Raw genomic sequence first — 22,666 nt, 5'->3', positions numbered from 1 at the left:
AGTGGCACAGCCAAAAGTGAGTGTAGTCTTTTGAAGGAAGAGACTCAGGGCTTTCAAATTTCGAAAAACTACCCTACCCAGCTCACACCAGCCCCTGTCAATCATCTGACTTCTGGATTTACTTTTTAATTTCTCTTATTTTTTGGGATTATCTCCCACAAACCTGAACTTTATTGCCATAAAACAGAACGCAGTTAGTTTCTCTACCTTTCTGTGAACGTCTTGCAAAAAACGGTGTTGCAATATGATGAAGAATGGTGGAGAAATTTACATTATAAAAAAGATGGCAGAATTCAGTACTGTATCTACAAAACCTTCTGTTTAATCATCTTCCCTTTATTCATTTGCTTAGATTTTTCAGGTCTGGTCAATTTTAGCATGGTGTTATTTACAGTCAAAGATAATTTTTTTTTAAATAGAATTGATATTCTCCTTTGGTTCATTACAATTTACTCAAGCCTAGTAACAGACACACTATTTCTGACACTGATCCATATATGTCCCTAGATTCAGATACCAAGAACATGCAAATGGACCATTTAAAAAAAAATTGTAAATGTTTATTCTACGTCCTTATGGAATGAGTGACATAAAAAAAAAAAGTAAAAAAAAAAAAAAGTAAAAAAAAAGTAATTTTTTTTTTTTTTTTTTTATGGATGGAAGAGCCGCACATTGACGGGCAAAGAGCCGCATGCGGCTCGCGAGCCGCGGGTTGGCCACCCCTGCCCTATACTAATACTCTACATTCAGCATGCAAGGATTCTCCGGCGCTGCAGCTGGACCCTATTGGTATAACGTTACGGTTCTTTGGTCAAATCACATTCATCAAGCCCTCAGCTAGAATACGCATTGAATCAATGTTATAAGACATTGATATCAGGAGCTATCTGTAGCTACTGCTAGCCCGCTAGATAACGTTAAGACAATTTAGTTTACTGGGACATATAGAGCTAACGTGAGCTAGCTAACGTGAGCTAGCTAACGAGGGAACGGAGGTATTATGCACTCGAGTCGACTATTGCTGGGGCATTTGTTGATATCAGCAGCTATCAGTAGCTAGCCAGCTAGATACCGCTAGAAAATACCTCGTCATGTATTAAACTAAAAGTGAATAGTTGACTGGGTCATTGTTTAAACAGTAACGGTAGCTCATGGAGGTCCGATCTAGACTAGAGCAGACTGCCTCTGTGTTGATACGAGCAGAAGCCAATAGTATCCCGCTGCAGGGCTGGCCCGGCTGGGCGGATATGACTCGTTGCCACGGTTTTTTTCAAAATAAGAATATCATACGAACTGAATGTTGCTAACTGCCGGAGCCATCGATATTATGACTCTAGCTGCGCTTGGGGCGTAAATGAGACTCGCACAGATTTTCAAAATAAAAGTATCGTTATGAACTACACGTCTACACGCCACACGGCGGGCAGACCTCTCAGTGGCAAGCGCCAAAGGTAAAAACTGAGTGCCCCTGGCGGGCGGCAGGCTTAAATTTCGCCCCCTGAGGACCAACAAGGACTTGTTACAGACCACAAAAAAATTAACGAGACTTTCAAAAAGTTTTACTCCAACTTGTACAAATCAGAAATGGTTTTCGATCAAAATAAACTGGATACATTCCTTAATCAAATTAACCTACCTAAACTCTCAATGGAAGACGCTAAACAGTTAGATACACCTATTACATTAGAGGAACTTAGGGAGGCTATATCTGAAATGCAAATTGGTAAGGCTCCTGGTTGGGATGGTATACCACCAGAACTGTACCTCTCATGTTGGGATGTAATTGGACCCCTATTACTTGATATGATTTTATACTCAATCAAAGAGGGGAACTTCCCCAGGGACGTCAATATGGCACTCATAACTGTCCTCCTTAAAAAGGACAAAGAACCCACCGAATGTGGCAGTTATAGACCCTTAAGTCTCCTCGGAACCGATCTCAAGCTGTATGCTAAGGTACTAGCCATCAGACTTCAAAAGCATATGACATCTTTAGTTCATCCTGATCAGACTGGCTTTATAAAAGGCCGCCTGATCACGGATAATATAAGACGGTTACTACATGTATTAGACGCCAGTAAGGATGCCATTCCACCTACAGCTGTATTATCCTTGGATGCGATGAAAGCTTTTGATAAGTTGGAATGGTCTTATTTATGGGCAGTACTCGGAAAGATGGGGTTAGGAAACGGATTCATTAATATGATAAAAGTATTATACAAAGACCCATCGGCCATGATTATAACAGGTAAAATCACCTCCTCACTCTTTCCTGTGTCGCGCTCATCCAAACAGGGTTGCCCTCTTAGTCCCGGACTATTTGCTCTATCCTTAGAGCCTTTAGCACAGTATATAAGACAATCCCAATCCATAGAGCCAATCTCAATTAAGGGTACACAGCATCATATTAGTTTATATGCGGACGACGTAATATTGTTCATGCAAAACCCTACCACCTCACTGCCTCCTCTTCTCAAGCTGATTGATGATTTTGGCAATCTATCAGGATTTAGGATAAACTGGCCAAAATCGGCCTTCCTCCCACTTAATGTCTCTGCGAAGACTACAATCCTTCCAGGAAGTATACCAATGGTAGAACACTTTAGATGTCTTGGAGTTGAAATATTCCCTACTATAGGCCAAACGGTGAAGTATAATTATACAAGACTCCAAGATAGGATCACAAATGACTTTGACAGATGGTCAAAACTTAAAAACTCAGTACAGGCCTGAGTATCAATAGTTAAGATGGATGTTTTACCTAGAATCAACTTCTTTAGTTCAATGTTACCGTTACCTCCCCCTGATGGTTACTGGAAAAAATTACACTCCACCGCATATACATTTATTTGGAACAACAAACCTCCACGAATAAAAAGATCCACCGCACAGAGAAACAAAGCCGACGGAGGTTTAGCATTTCCAGACTTCTACCACTATTTTAAAGCGTACTCTTTAAGACCACTGATCACCTGGTTTGATTCTCAAGCATCTGTATCCTGGAGAACATTAGAAGAAAACATAGTGGCACCAAATAGACTGCAGGATATAGTATACACCAAATTATCAATTAAGCAATGCGACTTGAAATTTGGTCCTCTTATTACACATGTAATTCGGATTTGGGCGTGACACACAGAAAAAATGCACTAACCCACATAAATGGCATACTCCCCTATTCAATAACAATGCACTCCTTATTGCACATCGACCTATCAGATATCCCAAATGGGAAAAGCAAGGCATACATACATTGGGAGATATCTTCAACGAACAGGGTTTCTGTAGCTATCATGAAATTTATAACAAATTTAACCTCACCAACTCCACTTATTATTTCTATATACAGTTATTAGCCACTTTGAAGGCTCATGGAGTCCCATTAAAGATACCACTTGAGCACCACAGATATCACAAATTCTTCTATGAAAGGGAGACATCGAGAGGCTTCGTATCAGACTTTTATCATCACTTACTTACTTCTTCGTATGGAGTCCTCCCCCTAGACTCAGTCTGGAGGAGGGATATACCAGACTTGGAAGTGGATTTTGATTGGCAAGAAGTCTGGGCAAACGTTCGACTAGCGTCACGCAACCCGGATCATCAACAGATTAATCTTAATTATATTCATAGGACTTACCTGACTCCTATCAGATTGAACCGAATGGGGCTTAAACAAGACTCTCTATGCTCCTTGTGTTCAAGGGGCGATATCGGTAAATTTATACATATGTACTGGGAATGCCCCCCTGTTAAGATATTCTGGGAAGAAGTAACCACGCAATTATCAGAATTTTTATATCTGAACATACCTGTACTGCCTTCTGTATTGCTGTTGAATGATGTTTCTCAAATAGCAGCCACTAAACAACTAAAGAGAAAAATGTTGTCCGGTCTTACGGCTGCTAAAAAGCTGATAGCATCACGCTGGATTCAACCGGATAAAATGTGCCTAAAGGTATGGGCTCTTACTTATCTCGATGTGATTTATCTAGAGATATCTACAGCAAGAATTTTAGGTGTCAATGAAGCCAGCATTGCAATCTGGTTAGAAGTGGTGGAGAGAATAAAGGTTAGCATATAATTCTAATCCTTGGTTAGAAGCGAAATAATGGATGGATTATCCAAGGGGGGTCCTGGGGGGGGGGGGAAGAAGAGCGAGTAAGAGCATATGTATGTATTGTATTGTATTGCAAGTATAATGTATATATCTCGTAAACTACATTTATATTGATTCAAATATTGGAATGTATAATCCTGTGATTTATAGTGGATATTTACTGTTAATAGACCACCGCAACACTTCCGGGATTCTGAAATCGGGGAGGAGATAGCGGGGCAGGGCTCTACGCTAACCTTTTTCACTAGGGGCACAGGTGCTCCTAAATGAAAAAGTTTAGGAGCACACAAAGAAATTTAGGAGCACCCAAAAATATTTAGGAGCACAGTGAAAATATGTCAAGTAACAGAGTTAATTTTTTTTTTCAAAAATAAATGTATATTTGTACTGTGCGTGCATGTGCAAACGGGACACATCTGTGCAATAGCACATACCACCAAAGTCACTGGCCCACTGTGTGCGTGTGTGTGTATCATCTGCGTGTGCAAACGGGAATGGGACAGACATTTGAACTATTAATTAAGTGATTAATGCCTACTATGGCAAAGTTGTAGCCAACAACTAGGCCTAATAAGAAAGGCAGTGATATTGAACAAAAAGGAGACACTGGCTTTACAACCAGGGCCATCAGTAGAGGGGGGAGCTAGTGTTGCTCTTTTAGAAAAATAATCCTTTCAGGGTTGCCTATTGAAATACTGTACACCTCCAGTACAGTAGTTTGCGTGTCAGGTAGACCATTGATTGACAGTCGATTCTGCCAATTACGACGTCACACCGTTGCACTCTGGCCCTCCGGCGCTGCAGCTGGACCCTATTGCCACACCGCTTGCACTCTGGCCGTCCGGCGCTACAGCTGGACCCATTGCCCACCTCTGCGGTTGATAACGCTAGCCAAGTTAGCTGTACACACATACACAGTGGGCCAGTTGTAGGGGTGTAACAATGCATCGCAATGCATCGATCCTACTTTGCAATATTTACAAAACATGACATATTCGAACTCTAGCCATGGGGAAATGTTTAGCCAATTCACGTTAAATTTGTATGTCTTCCCTCCGGCTCCAGTGGGTGTAGCTTCGCTAGCTACAGTGGCTACATTGGGTGCTACAGTGGGTGTAGCCTCGCTAGCTTGGCCAACTTCGCTAGCATGCTGGCTAGCGTCAGTATCTTGGTTAACGTTAACCATCACCTCTGTAACATGAGCTGCCTCGCCTGACTTCTCATTCTCCGGTATCTTTCGCGCAAAATAAAAATGAATGGGCTGTATTATTGTTTGACTCAGACAGTGACGCAGCCGCTGATCATTACTTTCGGTTTCCAGTCGCGTGACCACAGGAAACTACTGTGATTGGAACGTTTATGCAGCTGTGAACTGTGGGACTTTTAACGATACTCGCAGCGGAGAAAAAAAAGGACGAATGAGAGGCTGTACTCTGCACTTGCTGGCCCCACTCGCACGCCGTGCGAGTACTTGATTTTGCATGTTCGCACGCACATATTAGGGGCATATGCGAGCAATATGGTCGCACTGTAGAGCCCTGCGGGGGGGAGCATATGATGAATGTGGATGAGAGCCGTGATGTAAGTGGTTGCGGATACGGCTGTAGGGGTGCTAGAGACATGATCGAATAGACGTTTATGCGCCTCAATCTCCTGAACACGGCGTGACCCATTCCTAATCGATCAGAACTAAATCGGCAGAGAAAAAGCCCATTTTAAAGCACCTATTCCGCATGCACATGCGCAGAGTGCCCATGGAGTCTGGACGACGCGAGATGACGCACAAATGAATGTGGACTGTTCCATCAGAGGGCGGAGCTTCGGTGGTAATGTGAGTGGCTACAGACCGCTGCACTTAAATATAAACATTAGTCTACCTGGAGACTCAATGAGGTAATTGTAGATGTCGCCATAAGACGTGTCTGGCCATTTAGTGGGATAATTTTTTCATTATTCTGTTTGGCTGAAAGGACACTGGCCACCGAAGCTCCCCCCTCTGATGGAACAGTCCACATTCATTGGTGCGTCATCTCGCGTCATCCAGACTCCATGGGCAATCTGCGCATGTGCATGCGGAATAGGTGCTTTAAATGGGCTGCCTTTTTCTCTGCCGATTTAGTTCTGATCGATTAGGAATGGGTCACGCTGTGTTCAGGAGATTGAGGCGCATAAACGTCTATTCGATCATGTCTCTAGCATCCCCACAGCCGTATCCGCAACCACTTACATCACGGCTCTCATCCACATTCATTCATATGCTCCCCCCGCAATCTCCTCCCCGATTTCAATGTAACACGGAAGTGTAGTGGTCTATGCTTGTGTGTCTAGTTTTATGTCATGTCAAAGAAATTATAAAAAAAAAAGAAAATCACAAAAAAGAATTCCGTACGTAAATCTAAGCAGATCAAGTATTTTTTATGATTTATGAAACACAAATTGAGAGGTGTGTGGATCGTTTTTACGATTGTGGATTCTACTTTTGCTGCTCTCTACTCATTTCTGTCCTGCACCTGGGTCCTACACACCTATACCTACCCCAACAATACCTAGACGCAGACACGAGTTGACCAAAGCAGACACTGGTCCCCCAAGTTAAATCATACGTATGTCTGCTCTACCCATTTCATAACAGGTGAGAATAAGGAACAAATATTTATATCATAATTTAATTATTGGCTGTGAGGCTGTAAACAGCAGAGAAATGTTAGCTGCTAGCTACTTCACCATATAGTCCAGGGGTGGCCAACCAGTCAGAGACTAAGAGCCACAAAAAAATGACTGTGGTACCACAAAGAGCCACACCATATACCAGCGTTTCTCAACCTTTTTTTTCAGTCACGGCACCCTTCATGTGTTTATACAGTAGGTCTCACCCTCTGGCCTCTGAAGTTGCTAATGTCTTTTTTATTTGGGCCTCACAGGGTTAAAAGTACCCTGTGAGACCCACGGTTGCAAAATTACAAAATCACTTTTAGCCATTTAAAAAAATAATGTTTATTTAAAAAATGTTAAAGGGGAACTATTTTACTATTTATTTCACTATTTGGGCACTTTTACACAATTCCTGTGAGTCTATGGAACACCTAGGTTTTTTTCAAAAAAAATGCATTGTTTTGTATTTCTAATCAAGTACTAAAAACCGCATTTTTCTACCTCAAGATCTTAAGCCGTTTTGAGGCTGGGCTCCAACCACTGTGTGGCCTGGTGCCAACTGCCACATCAACTGCCACATTATTATGCAGCTGAGAAATCTCTGACATCACAGATATGCACATTTTCAGATGACTCAGTTCAGTGAGGGTGAATATTGTGAGAGGAGAATTGGAAGAATTCGCCAATATGAGAATTAGAGACATATATCCTATTAATATAAGTCCACATAGCTAAGAAACAATGGTAAACACTGAAAAAAGCCATTTATAAGATAGTTCCCCTTTAAGCACATGTATAGTCAATTGGTCCTGTTGTTCAGCCTCACAATGCTATTTGATAGTAAATGTGTTTATATGTCCCACCCTCTGGCCTCTGAAGTTGCTAATTTCTTTTTAATTTGGGCCTCACAGGGTTAACCTCTTAAACCCGAGATATACAGTAAAAGTGTATATTTTCAGCATTATGTTTGTTTACCAATTATTTTAACTGTTATTAGTGAAATATAAGATTATAGAAATCTCAGGGCATTGAGTCGGAAACCGGCGCATATTGACAGGAGGAAGTGGCACAGCCAAAAGTGAGTGTAGTCTTTTGAAGGAAGAGACTCAGGGCTTTCAAATTTCGAAAAACTACCCTACCCAGCTCACACCAGCCCCTGTCAATCATCTGACTTCTGGATTTACTTTTTAATTTCTCTTATTTTTTGGGATTATCTCCCACAAACCTGAACGTTATTGCCATAAAACAGAACGCAGTTAGTTTCTCTACCTTTCTGTGAACGTCTTGCAAAAAACGGTGTTGCAATATGATGAAAAATGGTGGAGAAATTTACATTATAAAAAAGATGGCAGAATTCAGTACTGTATCTACAAAACCTTCTGTTTAATCATCTTCCCTTTATTCATTTGCTTAGATTTTTCAGGTCTGGTCAATTTTAGCATGGTGTTATTTACAGTCAAAGATAAAAAAAAATTTAAATAGAATTGATATTCTCCTTTGGCTCATTACAATTTACTCAAGCCTAGTAACAGACACACTATTTCTGACACTGATCCATATATGTCCCTAGATTCAGATACCAAGAACATGCAAATGGACCATTTAAATTTTTTTTTTTTTTTTTTTTTTTATTAAAAAAAAAAAAAATTTGTGGATGGAAGAGCCGCACATTGACGGGCAAAGAGCCGCATGCGGCTCGCGAGCCGTGGGTTGGCCACCCCTGATATAGTCCATTCTCAGTGCACTGGAGGCTTCAAGTAGCCTACATGCCTTTTTCATTTTTACATGTTACTAAAAACGGAGCTCACTTTTGCTCGTACACACCAGTTTGTTTACCCCCAAACTAAGATGGCGGCGGTCTCGTGACGTCAGTGTCTTCGAGAATTACAGCCAAATAATGAATGAATGAAGTTTATTTTGAACAATACAAATAATTAAGAAATAACAATGAACAAAAAATACAAAGATAATTTGCTGTGAAAAGGAAAGAAAATAATAAAGTAAGATAAATTAATAAACACCACCGCTTTGCAATAGACCCATACATTTATTTTTCAAACAGTGTTCAAATGTCTTCCAATAAAATCATCTGCTAACAAAATCATTTGTCCATCGATCAAGTTAATAATAATAATTATTATAATAATTATAATAACAATAATACACTTTATTTGTATAGCACCTTTCATAGTGCTTCACAGAATAGACATAAACATAAAATTAGGATAAAATTGGAATAATTATAGACAGGCGTAAATTGAGCAGATAATTTATATTAGATTTGTGAAATTAGATTTCTGTCATTAAAATCTATGAAATAGTATTTTTTTTTAAATAAGAAAAGTATATATATATGAAATGGTTGTCATATCGTCACCTTAAACTTCAATGCCCCGAGGGAGTTTCGAACCCGTGGTCTGCCGCACCACAGGTCGACAGCACAGACCACTATACCAAGAGGTGAACTCACTGCTGTGCAACGTGTCTATGTGTCTTTTAAGGGTGAGAGTGAATTTAACCCATAGCACCGCTACTCACCACAGTCACTTCACAACATCTGAAGTATGCGCCTTGCGGTACCACCCGTTACATATATATATATATATATATAAAATCATTAATATAATCTCATTACTGTTATAATATATAATCATTACTGTTAATAAACTGAACCTTGTGAGTGAAGCTGTACCTCGGAGTGAGTTGTGTAAGCGACTCATGATCCTATAGGAGGTGAAGCGGTCCAGCAGCTGACTCATAGCAGGCAGAGGGTCCAGAAGGACTGTACTGGGATGAGCTGAGACATAGCTCTGTGACACACAAACACAACACTTTCTTTTATCAACCCCCTGCTGCCCCAAGTAAAAAGAAAGGAGAAATAAAGAAAAGAAAAAGAACAAGTATACCTAAACAAGAATTTAAATTCTTAAGTTGTACTTAAAGGAACATGACAACATTATGGGAAATGAGTTTACTGTCTTCTCCAGAGTCAGACAAGAAGATATATGTATCTTTGGTTAATTCTGTTTACCAAAATAGTACACTTTTAATACGTTTACTAACTTAAATCAAATCAAATCACATTTATTTGTATAGCCCGAAATCACAACAAATTGCCTCCATGGGCTTCACAGATCAAGAAGAAACTTCCCCAATGAAGATAAGAATAAAGGGGGAGAAACCTCAGATGGGCAATTCAAAGGGGATCCCCCATCAGGGTGTCGGTGATATATCGTGTTAATATGGATGATAGATGGATGGAGAATAGAACAAGCAAATAATTGGTATGTATATGCATATTCAGGGTTGTAAAGTACTTGAGTAATTGTACTTCGTTACAATACTTAAATACTGTTTTTGGGGATCTGTACTTTACTCGAGTATTATTCAAGTTTGTACTTGTACTTTTACTCAATTACATTTCAGAGAAAAAAAACATACTTTTTACTCCTTACATTTAAAATGCAGACCTACAGAGTACAAATCTTGCAGGTCCAACCATTTTAATTAGTATATTTGTTTCTCTGGCCGAACTTACGTTAACGTTATTAATCCTGCGGCCACACTTTATTTAAAAACAGCCAATCAAATCTCCATCAATGGAAAATTAACCCACCCATACCCATGCTGATTGGTTCTTGTGCAAGACTAGAAAGCGGGATCTTTGATTAAACACCTGCTATCAGAAGAATAGACAGTCAGAGTGACAAGCTACAGAAGACGGCCACAAATGATAGTATGAGTGATGAAGAGGACGAAACGGAACATTTCATTGCCCCGGAATAAAAAAAGGTTTTTACTTTGACTTTTTAGTACTTAAGTACATTGAAACCTTTTTACTTTTACTCAAGTGTGTTTTTAGCCAGACACTCTGACTTTTACTTGAGTACGATTTTGAGACGATACCCATACTTTCACTTAACCCTCGAGTCAACCTTCAGAAAACCCACTACCTGGCTGTCTCCCTAGTGATCGAAACTGCGATCTCAGTAAAACATATATTTTTCATGTATTGTTCCAATTTTCTTTCATGAATATCATTATTAATTTCAGTCCTCACCATACATATCGAATATTTATTCATTTGAAGGATTTTAACCATTTCTTAAATTAGGGTTAGGGTTAGGGGGTTAGGGTTAGCCTAGGGTTACCCTAACCCTAACCTGTCCAGTTCTGCGACTAGGGTGAAAGGTGTGACACTTGTTGTTCATGCGCTTAATAGTGTTTGTTTTTAAAACTACTTTTTTGGCATATACATAAAATCTAGCCAACGCTATCCACAAACACACGTAAAAAATTGCTTTTTGACCAGAACTGCGACAAGGGTGACTCAAGGGTTATGTATAATTTCTGGGTACTTTTTACCGCTGATATTCATACATGCATAGTAGCAATAGTAAGAAAGTATTTAAGAACTTTTTTAATGTTTTAAGTTTGGTAAACATCTTAGTTTGTATTTATCAAGAGTAGATTCGATTACATTTACAGCATCCATCATACCCTCATGACCATCATACTAAACATGTGCTTTCAATTCGTATGAGTGTAGTATAGTGTGAAAGCACATAAGAAGTACCAACAATACTTTGCAGGTATACTTTCAGAAAAGTACAAATTTGTAGAAATGTACTGTACTTTTATTTCTCAAAACATAAAAAAATTAAATAAAAGTATTTAAAACTGGAGCTATCTGATATGCATATCTTTCTGCAGAGTATTTTGTGATCCAGCACCATCCTATTGGGCATTGGTATGTGCATACTTCAAATATACTTTCACTATGAAAAGATATTAAAAAAATGTACATGGATACACACACACACACATTGGAGCTGCCCAGTATAACCAGTCTTCTATGCTGCACTAGAACAGTTAGCGGCAAAGTGCCTTGCTCAAGGGCACTTCAGTGGTCATTGAGGGAGGGGAGAGATGTACTCATTAACATCCTGTCGGTCTCAGGATTCAAACCGGTGATCCTCGCCTGCTTCTCTAACCTTTATACTACCTCTGCTCTCCATAAATTAAAGCTGCACATTTTCAAAACTTCTTGAGTCTTGTTGAGTCATGGTGTCCTACTCAATCAACCCTGCTATCAGAATGTCTCATTAAGTCATGGTGTCCTACTCAATCAACCCTGCTATCAGAAGGTCTCATTGAGGCATGGTGTCCTACTCAAACAACCCTGCTATCAGAATGTCTCATTAAGTCATGGTGTTCTACTCAATCAACCCTGCTATCAGAAGGTCTCATTAAGTCATGGTGTTCTACTCAAACAACCCTGCTATCAGAATGTCTCATTAAGTCATGGTGTCCTACTCAATCAACCCTGCTATCAAAAGGTCTCGTTGAGTCATGGTGTTCTACTCAATCAACCCTGCTATCAAAAGGTCTCGTTGAGTCATGTTGTTCGACTCAATCAACTCTGTTATCCGAAGGTCTCGTTAAGTCATGGTGTTCGACTCAATCAACCCTGCTATCAGAAGGTCTCGTTAATTCATGGTGTTCTACTCAATCAACCCTGCTATCAGAAGGTCTCGTTGAGTCATGGTGTTCGACTCAATCAACCCTGCTATCAGAAGGTCTCGTTGAGTAATGGTGTTCGACTCAATCAACCCTGCTATCAGAAGGTCTCATTGAGTCATGGTGTTCTACTCAATCAACCCTACTATCAGAAGGTCTCGTTGAGTCATGGTGTCCTACTCAATCAGCCCTGTGCCACCAGCAGCCAGTCTGAGCCGATGTGAACCACAGGTGAAGTTAGTTTAATAACACATTCATTGTCCTATGGTCAAATCAAATCAAATCAAATGTATTTGTAAGGCCCGAAAACACACGTTAATGTCCCCATGGGCCGGACATGTCTTCTTTAAACAAGTCAAGAAGAAACATCACAATAAGTCAAAAACAAAACAAAAACACCATAAAGTCCAAAAAAATTAAGGTAAGGAAAAACTCAATAAAACCTAGCAATAGGAAAAAAAATGCACCACAGGCAATGTGGAGGAGAGAAACCTTAGAAGAAACAACACAGTCAAGGAGCTTTCTTGGACAGAAAAAGTACAGCGTCCAAGCTTTCATTCCATTGTTTTTTCATTTTTAAATTGTTCCCAAATTTTCTGTGGAGACAGCATACAGAAGAAAACATACAGGTACTGCTCAGCACTCAACTTTCCTACCATCCCCTGAACAGAGGAAATGACAAATACAATGCAGTTGATTTTAACTGTACTGTATATTATGAACAAACGCACCTGGAAGTTGGTGAGGAGCTGTTGTGATTGGCTGTCATGCTCGGCCTCCACGATGACATCAGACAGCTTGTGGACGATGACGTCGAATGGTCCCTGGGCCGCCAGCGGCTGACTGAGGTCAATCTAGAGCAGTGGAGAGACAGGTTCTGGTCTCAAGATCGTTCTTAGTCCAGGAATACGTGTTTCTAACCTAGTTTGTCTTTATAGACTGGTCTTTAGTCCAGGAATACGTGTTTCTGACCTAGTTTGTCTTTATAGACTGGTCTTTAGACCAGGAATACGTGTTTCTGACCTAGTTTGTCTTTATAGACTGGTCTTTAGACCAGGAACACATGTTTCTGACCTAGTTTGTCTTGGTATAGACTGGTCTTTAGACAAGGAACACATGTTTCTGACCTATCTCAGTATAGACTGGTCTTTAGACCAGGAACACATGTTTCTGACCTAGTTTGTCTCTGTATGTTTCTGACCTAGTCTGACCTAGTTTGTCTCAGTATAGACTGGTCTTTAGACCAGGAACACATGTTTCTGACCTAGTTTGTCTCAGTATAGACTGGTCTTTAGACCAGGAACACATGTTTCTGAAGGTACGGTAACTTAAATCGACTTACTTAAATTTCAGTTACCTTCAGGTCGGCTTGTACAGACCGGTGCTTGACCCGATTGACTTTGCTTTAGTTTGTGGCTATCCAGAGCTAGTACAGCATGGATTGTGCTCAGAAATGACTCTACCTATCAACAACATCATTGGGAATGGGGCTAGGTTTCCAAAAATCAGAACTATCCCTTTAATACAGCATTTTGAAAGGATTTGTACACTATTCTATTTTTGGTCTGGATGAAGGCAAGACATTCTCCAATATTGGTCTTGGTCTTGGCTACCTTTGGCCAATTTTGGCTTGAACACAAACAAACACGAGAAGTCAGAAGTTCCAATTCCCCATTGTTATGGCCAGGGTTCGAGTTATCACCTGAGAGCTATGGGGGCCCCCTGAATTTTCTTTTTTTCCTGAAATTGTGGCCGTTTTCGAAGTCATATTTAGAGGAATATCTCATTAGGATTAGAGTCTAATACTAATGAAAACTAATGAAACTGGCCCCCGTAAATGTCCAAACCCCCCCTCCCACAGACCCACCCACCACCTCCTAATGTACAGTTTCCTCCCCCTCGTATGTATATATTTTCTGTTAGGATCTCTGTTTAACAGTACTGCCATGTAACTTACAAATTTTGTTTAAAGAACGAGAGGTGACGTATAATTTAAGAAGAACACTCAATTTGAAACAGCCTAGAGCTCGAACCACACTTAAAAGTATGTCTGTGTCAGTTAAAGGAGTGAAACTCTGGAACAATATACCGGATGAAATAAAAAACAGCAGGAGTATTTTTAAGTTTAAAAAGATGTTTAAAAACAGGGTTCTAGAATCTTATAGTAAAATTTAACCTACAAACTTTTTTTCTTTTCTTTTTTTTCTACCATGAAACTCTGGTATTGCAGATGAATTTTAGATTTTTCCTATGTTGGCTTATGTTCTTTTCAGGAACGTTTTCTTTGTTGATTTTTTGTTTGTTTGTTTTATCTTGCAACTTTAACTTTTTTTGTTCTTTTCTGGATCGTTTTTTGTTGATTTTTGATTTTTTTTTTGTTATATTTTGAAAACTAACTTTTTTGATTTTTTTTTTTTTTTTTAATTAGGGGTAGGTTGCTCTATAAGCCTTCGGCTTCAAACCTATCCTTTTCGTTTGTTTATTTGTGAAAATGTTTGAAAAATTATTTGTTTGTTTATTTATTTGTAAACATTCAAAATAAAATAATTCATTCATTCATTGTGTGTCACAAATGTAACAGTACTGTATATCTGTATGTCATGTATGTCATAAATGTCATGATATATATCTGTAGTCATAAATGTTATTATGAATTGAAAATGGGGGATCCTGATGTACTGTAAACAAGACGAAAGTCTTTCTCTGGTCTGCATCCCCTTAACAATTGTGTGTATTGAGTCGTACTGTATTGTGCCCATTCTGCAATCTGTTACAGTTTTCAATCAATCAATCACATCACACAACAGTCTAATCATTAGACTATTGTGTGATGTCATTATTCAGTCTCATTCTTAACCATCAATATTTGTTCATTTTCTTACTCACCTCTGATATATAATGCCATATTTACTTATTTGCATTTTGCATCTGATAAAATACAACAATTTAATTAAAAAAATTAGACCAAATTTATGAACTTTTTTTTATCTACTTTTTCTCCCATTTTTCAATTTTTCTCCCATCCCAATTTCGTATTGTCCAATTCTACCCTCCCCTGTCTCGAACGCTGTTAGGCCATGCCTCCCACAGGCCGGCTGCAATGTGGACGAAGCCTTGCATCACGTGTCCCCTCTGGTACACGAGGAGGCAGCCGTCGCATTTTTTCACCTGCACAGCGCGATCTCTCAGCGGCGAGGGTCTGCGTGGGAGGGTCACGCCGCCCCCGTTGCTTCCTGATTCTGCTGCGCAGGCGCACCAACCGACCTGTAGGAGTCGCTGTCCACAACGTCCGATCCCCACCCACCAGCTTCCCACCCCCTAACACTGCCAATTGTTAGTAGGAACGACCAGCCAAGCTGGTAGCAATGCAGAGAGCTGGGCTCGAACCCAGCATCTCCTGCATTAGTGGCGAGCGCCTTGCCCACTGCGCCACTTAGCCGCCTCCAAATGTATGAATTTGAATGAAAATTTATTTGTCTCTGCACTTATTAATCAAAAACTAACAAAAAAATCGAAAATAAATAGTTGTATGGCACTTAACAGCAGCATTTACCTCCATTTACCTCCTTGGCAAATAACCAGCTGTATTTAGTTTTCCATAAGGTCCACTGACTCGGTCCCCAGCATTGTGGTGGTTGAGCAGCAGCCAGGTCTAGTGGAGACTCGGGTCTGGCAGTGGCTAACACTACTAGCAGTGTCAACTTCAGTAGTGCTGCTAGCTGCTGCGCTAACAGCATTAGTCTTTGGCCTTTTTATAAAGACGAAGCTGTCCAGCCTTGTGGCGGGTTAAGCCTTTTTTTCGGCTGCATGTGGTGTATACTGTTTATTTTTTACTTGAGTCACAGTTGCAGGACATGAGGACCAGGAACATCACGTTAAGCTTGCTGCTTTTTCTTCACCAAATTGGTTGGAGTAGCATTAGATACGCTCATGGGCGACGCATAGTGGCTTGGAGGTGAAACGCAGCCTATTCCAATAATTAACATTCGGTTATTTTAAAAACTGAAAAGAAAAATATGATCTATTAACAATTTATTTAGGTAACATAAATAATACTAATTCGTACATTGAAAAAAAAAATATATATGAAAAATTTCAATATATAAATTTTTTGAGAGACCCCCACAGGGGTTGTTGACTATGGGGGCTCAGACTCTATCTATGGGGGCTGAGCCCCCATTGGCCCCCACATAATTCGAACACTGGTTATGGCTGTTGACGTGCCTGGCAAATTAGATCATAAGCTCAACTAACATGTAGCCTCTCATTCTCCTCTTTTCCAACAGTGTAGGCTATAAAACGTATAGACCAACTGCCTTTATCTCAAAGCAACTGAAAATGATAAAACAAGCACTGATAACAAATAAGAGAGAATAAGAAGGGGGGGGGGCAACAATAGTCAAGTGTAGGATTTTCTTGCCCCGCTTAACATCTGTCTGCAAGACTCCAAAAGGAATCCCTAACTCTCTCCAAGTTCACTTCCTGGATCCTCTCTGCCTCCACTGCAAATCACCATCAGATTAACTTCATTACTCAATAATACATGGACATACCGTAATACCGATATTTTCCTGAGCACATACAGTATACACATTCACCTAACACACCGGTGAACATGAACTGTGTATATGAAGGGACAGGGACTCATATTACCAACCACTTCAGCAACATAATTAGAAGAATATGTTTGACTGAAAAAATGATAATAATCCAGATATCAAAAATCCGATACGGCTCCAGGGTTGAATGCTTGAGCTTCCCAGCACTGACACAAAAAAAACTCACATAGAATGTACTGTATACAGTTTTTACCACCAGGCCATCAGGCTTCTCAACTAAATATATCACTTTGCATATTTGCTTACCTGCTGTCTGCACAGTTTACATACAACTGCAATGTCAACTATGACCGCTGCTATTGAACATGGACTGCTACTAATAGGCCTACATACCCAATGTGTAATACTGTTGTATACACTTGTCACTTTGACTTTTACACACAAATCCTCATTGTCATATATGTAAATAGCGTCACATTCTATTTATCTCATTCCATTCTCCCATATAAGATAAGATAAGATATTCCTTTATTGATCCCTTTGGGGAAATGTAGGCGTCATAGCAGCGTGGGGGAGGGAGATACAGGTTTGGGCAGGGTAATAGAAGAGCAATAAAACATACTCTAAAAAGAAACGGTATACACAAGGTGCAGATTGTAGTATTAGGTTATATTTGTATAGGAACCTTTGTGCGGTAGGAACCTTGATATGACGGGGGGGGAGTTAAATAAAGCATGCACGGACTCGAAAGCCATCGCCTGTGTCATATCGTCTCTTGATTATAACAAACCTAAGGTCTCATGATTATAACTCAACATGGTGTCAGATGTGGAGATGAACATTAGATATAGTGTTAAGTAGTATAGACTTTAGAGTAGGCTGCTACAGTAACGTTAGTACTAGTTTAGAGTTTGAGTTTAGAGACAGCAGGGTAGCTAGCGCTAACGGTGCGAAAGCGAAAGTATGAGTCAGTTTCAAGTTCCCCCGCCAGAGAAATTCACCTTCAAGGGAGAAGACTGGACAAAATGGATAAAAAGATTAGAACGATTTCGGATTGCGTCGGGATTAGAAACCCAAGCAGACGAAAACCAAGTGAATGCATTAATCTACACTATGGGAGAAGAAGCTGAGGATATTCTGACTTCTCTGCATCTGAGCGCCGGAGAACAGGCTGAGTATGAGACGGTCAAAGACAGTTTGGATGCTCACTTCATAGCACGCAGAAACGTCATTTAGCAAGAGAGCGAGAGAGAGAGAGAGAGCGAGAGAGAGCTCCCGTTCTACAGTCAATATACAGTGTTATCGCTTTGTAACACTGTACAAATTTCTCCACAACACACATGTACAAGTGGCAGTAATGCAGAAAATCCAGCAAGGGAAGAAGCAGTGTAGAAAACAGGTGGAGTTTTTGCCTAGCAATGGGAATGCTTTGGCTGTACTGTGTAGATCAGGGGTGGGCAATTATTTTTCCCAGGGGGCCGAATGAGCAACTGAAAATATGTTGGGGGGCCGGGCCAAAATTCCAAACTCAATTATGCATAATATACATTTTATTTCTATATAAAAAGCAGTAAATGGCATTGTTTTGACCCCTGGTAAGAGTGTATGTTATTATTTGGCAATTAAAAGGTGAGGTTAGCTTTCAAAAATATAATTTATTCAAATATAATTTATTTCCAAAATGATAAACAAAATGTGAAACATTAATAACAAAGGGCATTTTGAGTTTCATATACTATTGAAACAAGGATTTTCTTAGATTTCTAAAGACATCACATCATCTTATAGCAAATCATCATGTGTATGCCGGCGTGCGTCAGCTGTGTTTGACTATTTCGCGCGTGCAGCTTTGGAGGTTATGCTTAGTTATGCGAGCCAAAACGAAGAGGACGGTCATTCGGCAGATGGACTGAAGATGAAAGTTGTTGCATGTTAGACAGTTCAGTCAGGCTAGCCATAGGCAGGGACAGCTAGTTAGCTTTAGCTACGTTATAATATCGAGTGCTAACGTGTGGTTCAGTCGGGATAGCCATGATGATGTCGGCTAGTAGCTAGCTTAGCTAAAGGCTAACTAGCGTTAGCTAACCTAGAGAGAGCGCGTGCAGCATTGTTATGCCAAGATGAAGAGGACGGTCATTCGGCAGATGAACTTCGTCAACTCCACGCGGTTGTCTCCATCCTCTTGGACGTTTGGTGAATTTTTAATGCACTCTATTCTATTCCCACCGTGGATATCTCTCTCTCTCTCTCTCTCTCTCGGGAGCCAAACGGGCCGGCTAGCTGTTGTAGCTAATGTTATATTGAGCCAAAGCGGGCCGGCTAGCTAACGTAGCTAACATTATATTAAGCCAAACGGGCCGGCTAGCTGTTGTAGTAGCTAACGGTGTGTGGCCTGGTGTCAGTACCTGGCTACTCTATTTGCAGTTAGCCTATTTAGCTGATGTCGGCCATTGGCTCCTTGCTACTTTGTTTTCTCTGGTATAGACCCTCTTCTCTTTGGATTTAAGTGTTGATCTTTGTCCTTTTGGATCTATGTATATTCATGTTGCCTTTGTGAAGTTATCTTTTCCTTCTGTTTTGTTCTTCCATTAAAAGTTGAATATCCTTTAGGGGCTCATCTTTGCTTATCTCTCTCATACATGCTCTCTCTCTAACACACACACACACAGACATGCTCTCTCTCTCTAACACACAAACACACATGCTCTCTCTCTCTCTCTTTCTAACACACACAGACATGCTCTATATCTCTCTCTAACACACAAAATGACATGCTCTCTCTCTATATATTTCTCTCTCTTTCTAACACACATATACATGCTCTCTCTCTAACACACACACACAAACAGACATGCTCTCTCTCTATCTCTCTCTTTCTAACACACACAGACATGCTCTATCTATCTATCTCTCTTCAATTCAAATGGGCTTTATTTCACATTCTTGTATTTCTCCCAGTAGGTATGGGAGTTTTGAGTTATTGTCGATGTTTTCAAAGTCTCTTTGGGTGTTTGCAATTTGTGGGAAGTATGTCTTGGTATAGTGGGCAGGTTGTTAAGAAGTGGAGCTCGGTTTCCACCTCATCTTGTGTGCAGTGGGTCTGTCTTCGCTTGGGAGCCAGGTCTGCCTATGGCGGCCTTTCTCGATGGCTAGGCTGTGCTCGCTGAGTCTGTACCTAGTCAAGGATCTTTTTAGTATTGGGTCAGTCACAGTGCTCAGGTATTCTGCCACTGTGTACTCTCTGTTTAGGGCCACATAGCATTTAAATTTGCTCTGGTTTTGGGTTGTTTCTTTCCAATGTGTGTGTCTCTCTCTCTCTCTCTCTGGCCTTGCTCTGGTGTAGGGTCAGGGGCATTGCCGGGTCTGTGCAGCGATAACACTGTATATTGACTGTAGAACGGAAGCTCTCGCTCTCTCTCTAGCTATATGTTGACTGTATAATGCCCAGCCTTGGGCAGCGCTATTATTTAATAATATGTTGACTGTATGAAAAAAAATATATATATATATGTTATATATATATATTTTCTTTTTACCTTTTTGGGGGGGGGGGGGGGGGGGTGTCAGACACATTCTACAAACGTGTCTAATGTGAAATATATAAGCAAAACTAGATTTTAGGTCTGTGATGAAAAAGGGCCTCGCGGGAAGGGGGGCCTCGCAAAAAAAAATAATAAAAAAAAAATAATAATAATAATAATAATAAATAAAAACTATATATATATATATATTTTTTTGTGCGAGGCCCCCCTTCCCGCGAGGCCCTGTGCGACCGCACTGCTCGCACACACCCTGAGGCGGCCCTGATTGTATTACTGCACTGCATTGCCTGGCCGAACATTGTGGATATGGGACACTGCATGATGAAATGGTGAGAGACAGACTCGTGGTTGGGCTGAGGGATTCAAGACTTTCAGAACAGTTGCAAATGGACCCTGACCTAACACTTGTAAAAGCTGTGACCAAGGCTAGACAGAGTGAGCAGGTAAAGAAACAACAAGAAGCTCTCAAGAGAAACTTTAAAGAGGACTTTACAAATACACAGCTTGATAGTATGCAGGCCCAGCAGCGGGGCAGAGCTAAATACAAGCCAAGCCACAGTCATTCCAGTCAGTTAAGAGAATAGCCCAGAAAATGACTTTTAAGCAGACACAGTGTATATGGTGTGGCGACATGGAAGGCCACAGCCGACAGAAATGCCCGGCTAGGGAAGCACTGTGTAACCACTGTAAGAAACAGGGACACTATGCCAGAGTGTGCAGAGCTAGAAGGAGCACTGAGGGGCACATAGCCACGTTGACAGATGACAGGGATGACTATGAGGGGGATGACTACGATGTGGATGAAGATGCTTCATTCCTTGGCTCACTGACTGTCGATTCAGATGAAGGTCCATGGATGACGGAAGTAAAAATGGACCACTGCAACATTGTGTGGAAGATAGACACAGGTACGGATGTAACAGCAGTGCCAGAGACCATGTGTAGTCAGGATCAGCTCAGTAAAATGGGGAGATCAACAAAGCCTTTAAAGGGTCCAGGAGGAAGGCCACTGAATGTAAAGGGGAAATTCACAGCCACACTCAAGAAAGGTGAGAGGATCACAAAACAGGATGTTTACGTTGTGGAGGAACTGGCCGTACCATTGCTAGGCCGGTCAGCTGCCATAGCACTGCACTTGGTGGCAAGGCTGGATGCCATCAGCCTAGTTTTAGTCTCAAAAGAAGATGTGAAACAGGAATTCCCAAAGCTCTTCAATGGTCTGGGGAAGATGCAGGGAGAATACAATATTGTATTAAAGCCAGGGGCTAAGCCCTTTTCTGTCTCCACTCCTAGGCGGATATCCCTCCCCCTCCTACCAAAAGTAAAGGAAGAACTAAAACACATGGAGCAACAGGGAGTAATTTCAAAGGTGGAACAGCCAACAGACTGGTGTGCACCAATGGTGGTGGTTCCCAAGCAGACGGGAAAGGTGAGAATATGCACAGACCTCACTGAACTGAACAAATCTGTCAAGAGGGAGAGGCATCCACTTCCCTCAGTTGAACACACACTGGGACAGCTCGCCGGAGCCAGAGTGTTCTCTAAACTGGATGCAAACTCAGGCTTCTGACAGATTCCACTGTCAAATGAGTCATCGCTATTAACCACCTTCATGACACCATTTGGACGGTATCGCTATAACCGCATGTGCTTTGGAATATCGTCTGCACCAGAGCACTTTCAGAAGCGCATGACACAAATCCTAGAGGGTCTGGAAGGCGTTGTGTGTCAGATGGATGATGTGCTCATCTGGGGAGCCACACAACAACAGCATGATGAGAGGTTACGCACAGCACTGACACGACTCCAGGAGGCAGGGGTCACGTTCAATGCTGGAAAATGTGAGTTCTCCAAGAGCAAAATCAAGTACCTGGGACAGGTCATCGAGGGGTCAGGGGTGAGCGCAGACCCAGACAAAGTGTACGCAGTGAAAGCCATGAAAGAACCGAGGAGGGACTTCCGGTTGAGCGAGCTAGGAGATGGCAGCCTAGGAAAACATGCTCTCGACCAATTAAGTTAAAAGTAGCCCAATACGACTCGAATCAACTAAAAGTTTTGAGACAACTGGATGCAAGATTGGGCGCCTTGAGAATGCCTAGAAAGACAAAGAATTCAATGCAGATTGAAATACGTGAGGCAGAACGAGAAGACCAGTTAGCTCCCGAGGCTAGCAGGGCTATGGAGGGGAGTGGCCCACCGGCCAGCAGTGACACGGAGGATAATGATACGCTGGACGGCGACGGAGAACAAACAGGCGGAGCGGGCCTGGACCT

The 22,666-nt window shown here is 41.0% G+C and overlaps 1 protein-coding gene across 1 annotated transcript in view; it reads right to left on the bottom strand.

Moving 5' to 3' along the window:
• LOC311223520 (inositol-tetrakisphosphate 1-kinase-like) overlaps nucleotides 1-22,666 on the bottom strand; it is a gene marked incomplete at both ends in the record, with an annotated part of 124,287 nt that overhangs the window by 66,399 nt on the left and 35,222 nt on the right. The window contains 2 exons of the mRNA XM_084308301.1: nucleotides 9,465-9,582; nucleotides 13,024-13,146. Of these exons, the coding sequence (XP_084164427.1) occupies nucleotides 9,465-9,582; nucleotides 13,024-13,146 (241 nt within the window). The remainder of the gene's footprint in view (nucleotides 1-9,464; nucleotides 9,583-13,023; nucleotides 13,147-22,666) is intronic.

This window comes from Notolepis coatsorum (genome assembly GCF_963971535.1).
Source record: "Notolepis coatsorum genome assembly, chromosome: 1".
Lineage (NCBI taxonomy): Eukaryota > Metazoa > Chordata > Actinopteri > Aulopiformes > Paralepididae > Notolepis > Notolepis coatsorum.
This window is presented reverse-complemented; position numbering and strand designations above follow the sequence as displayed.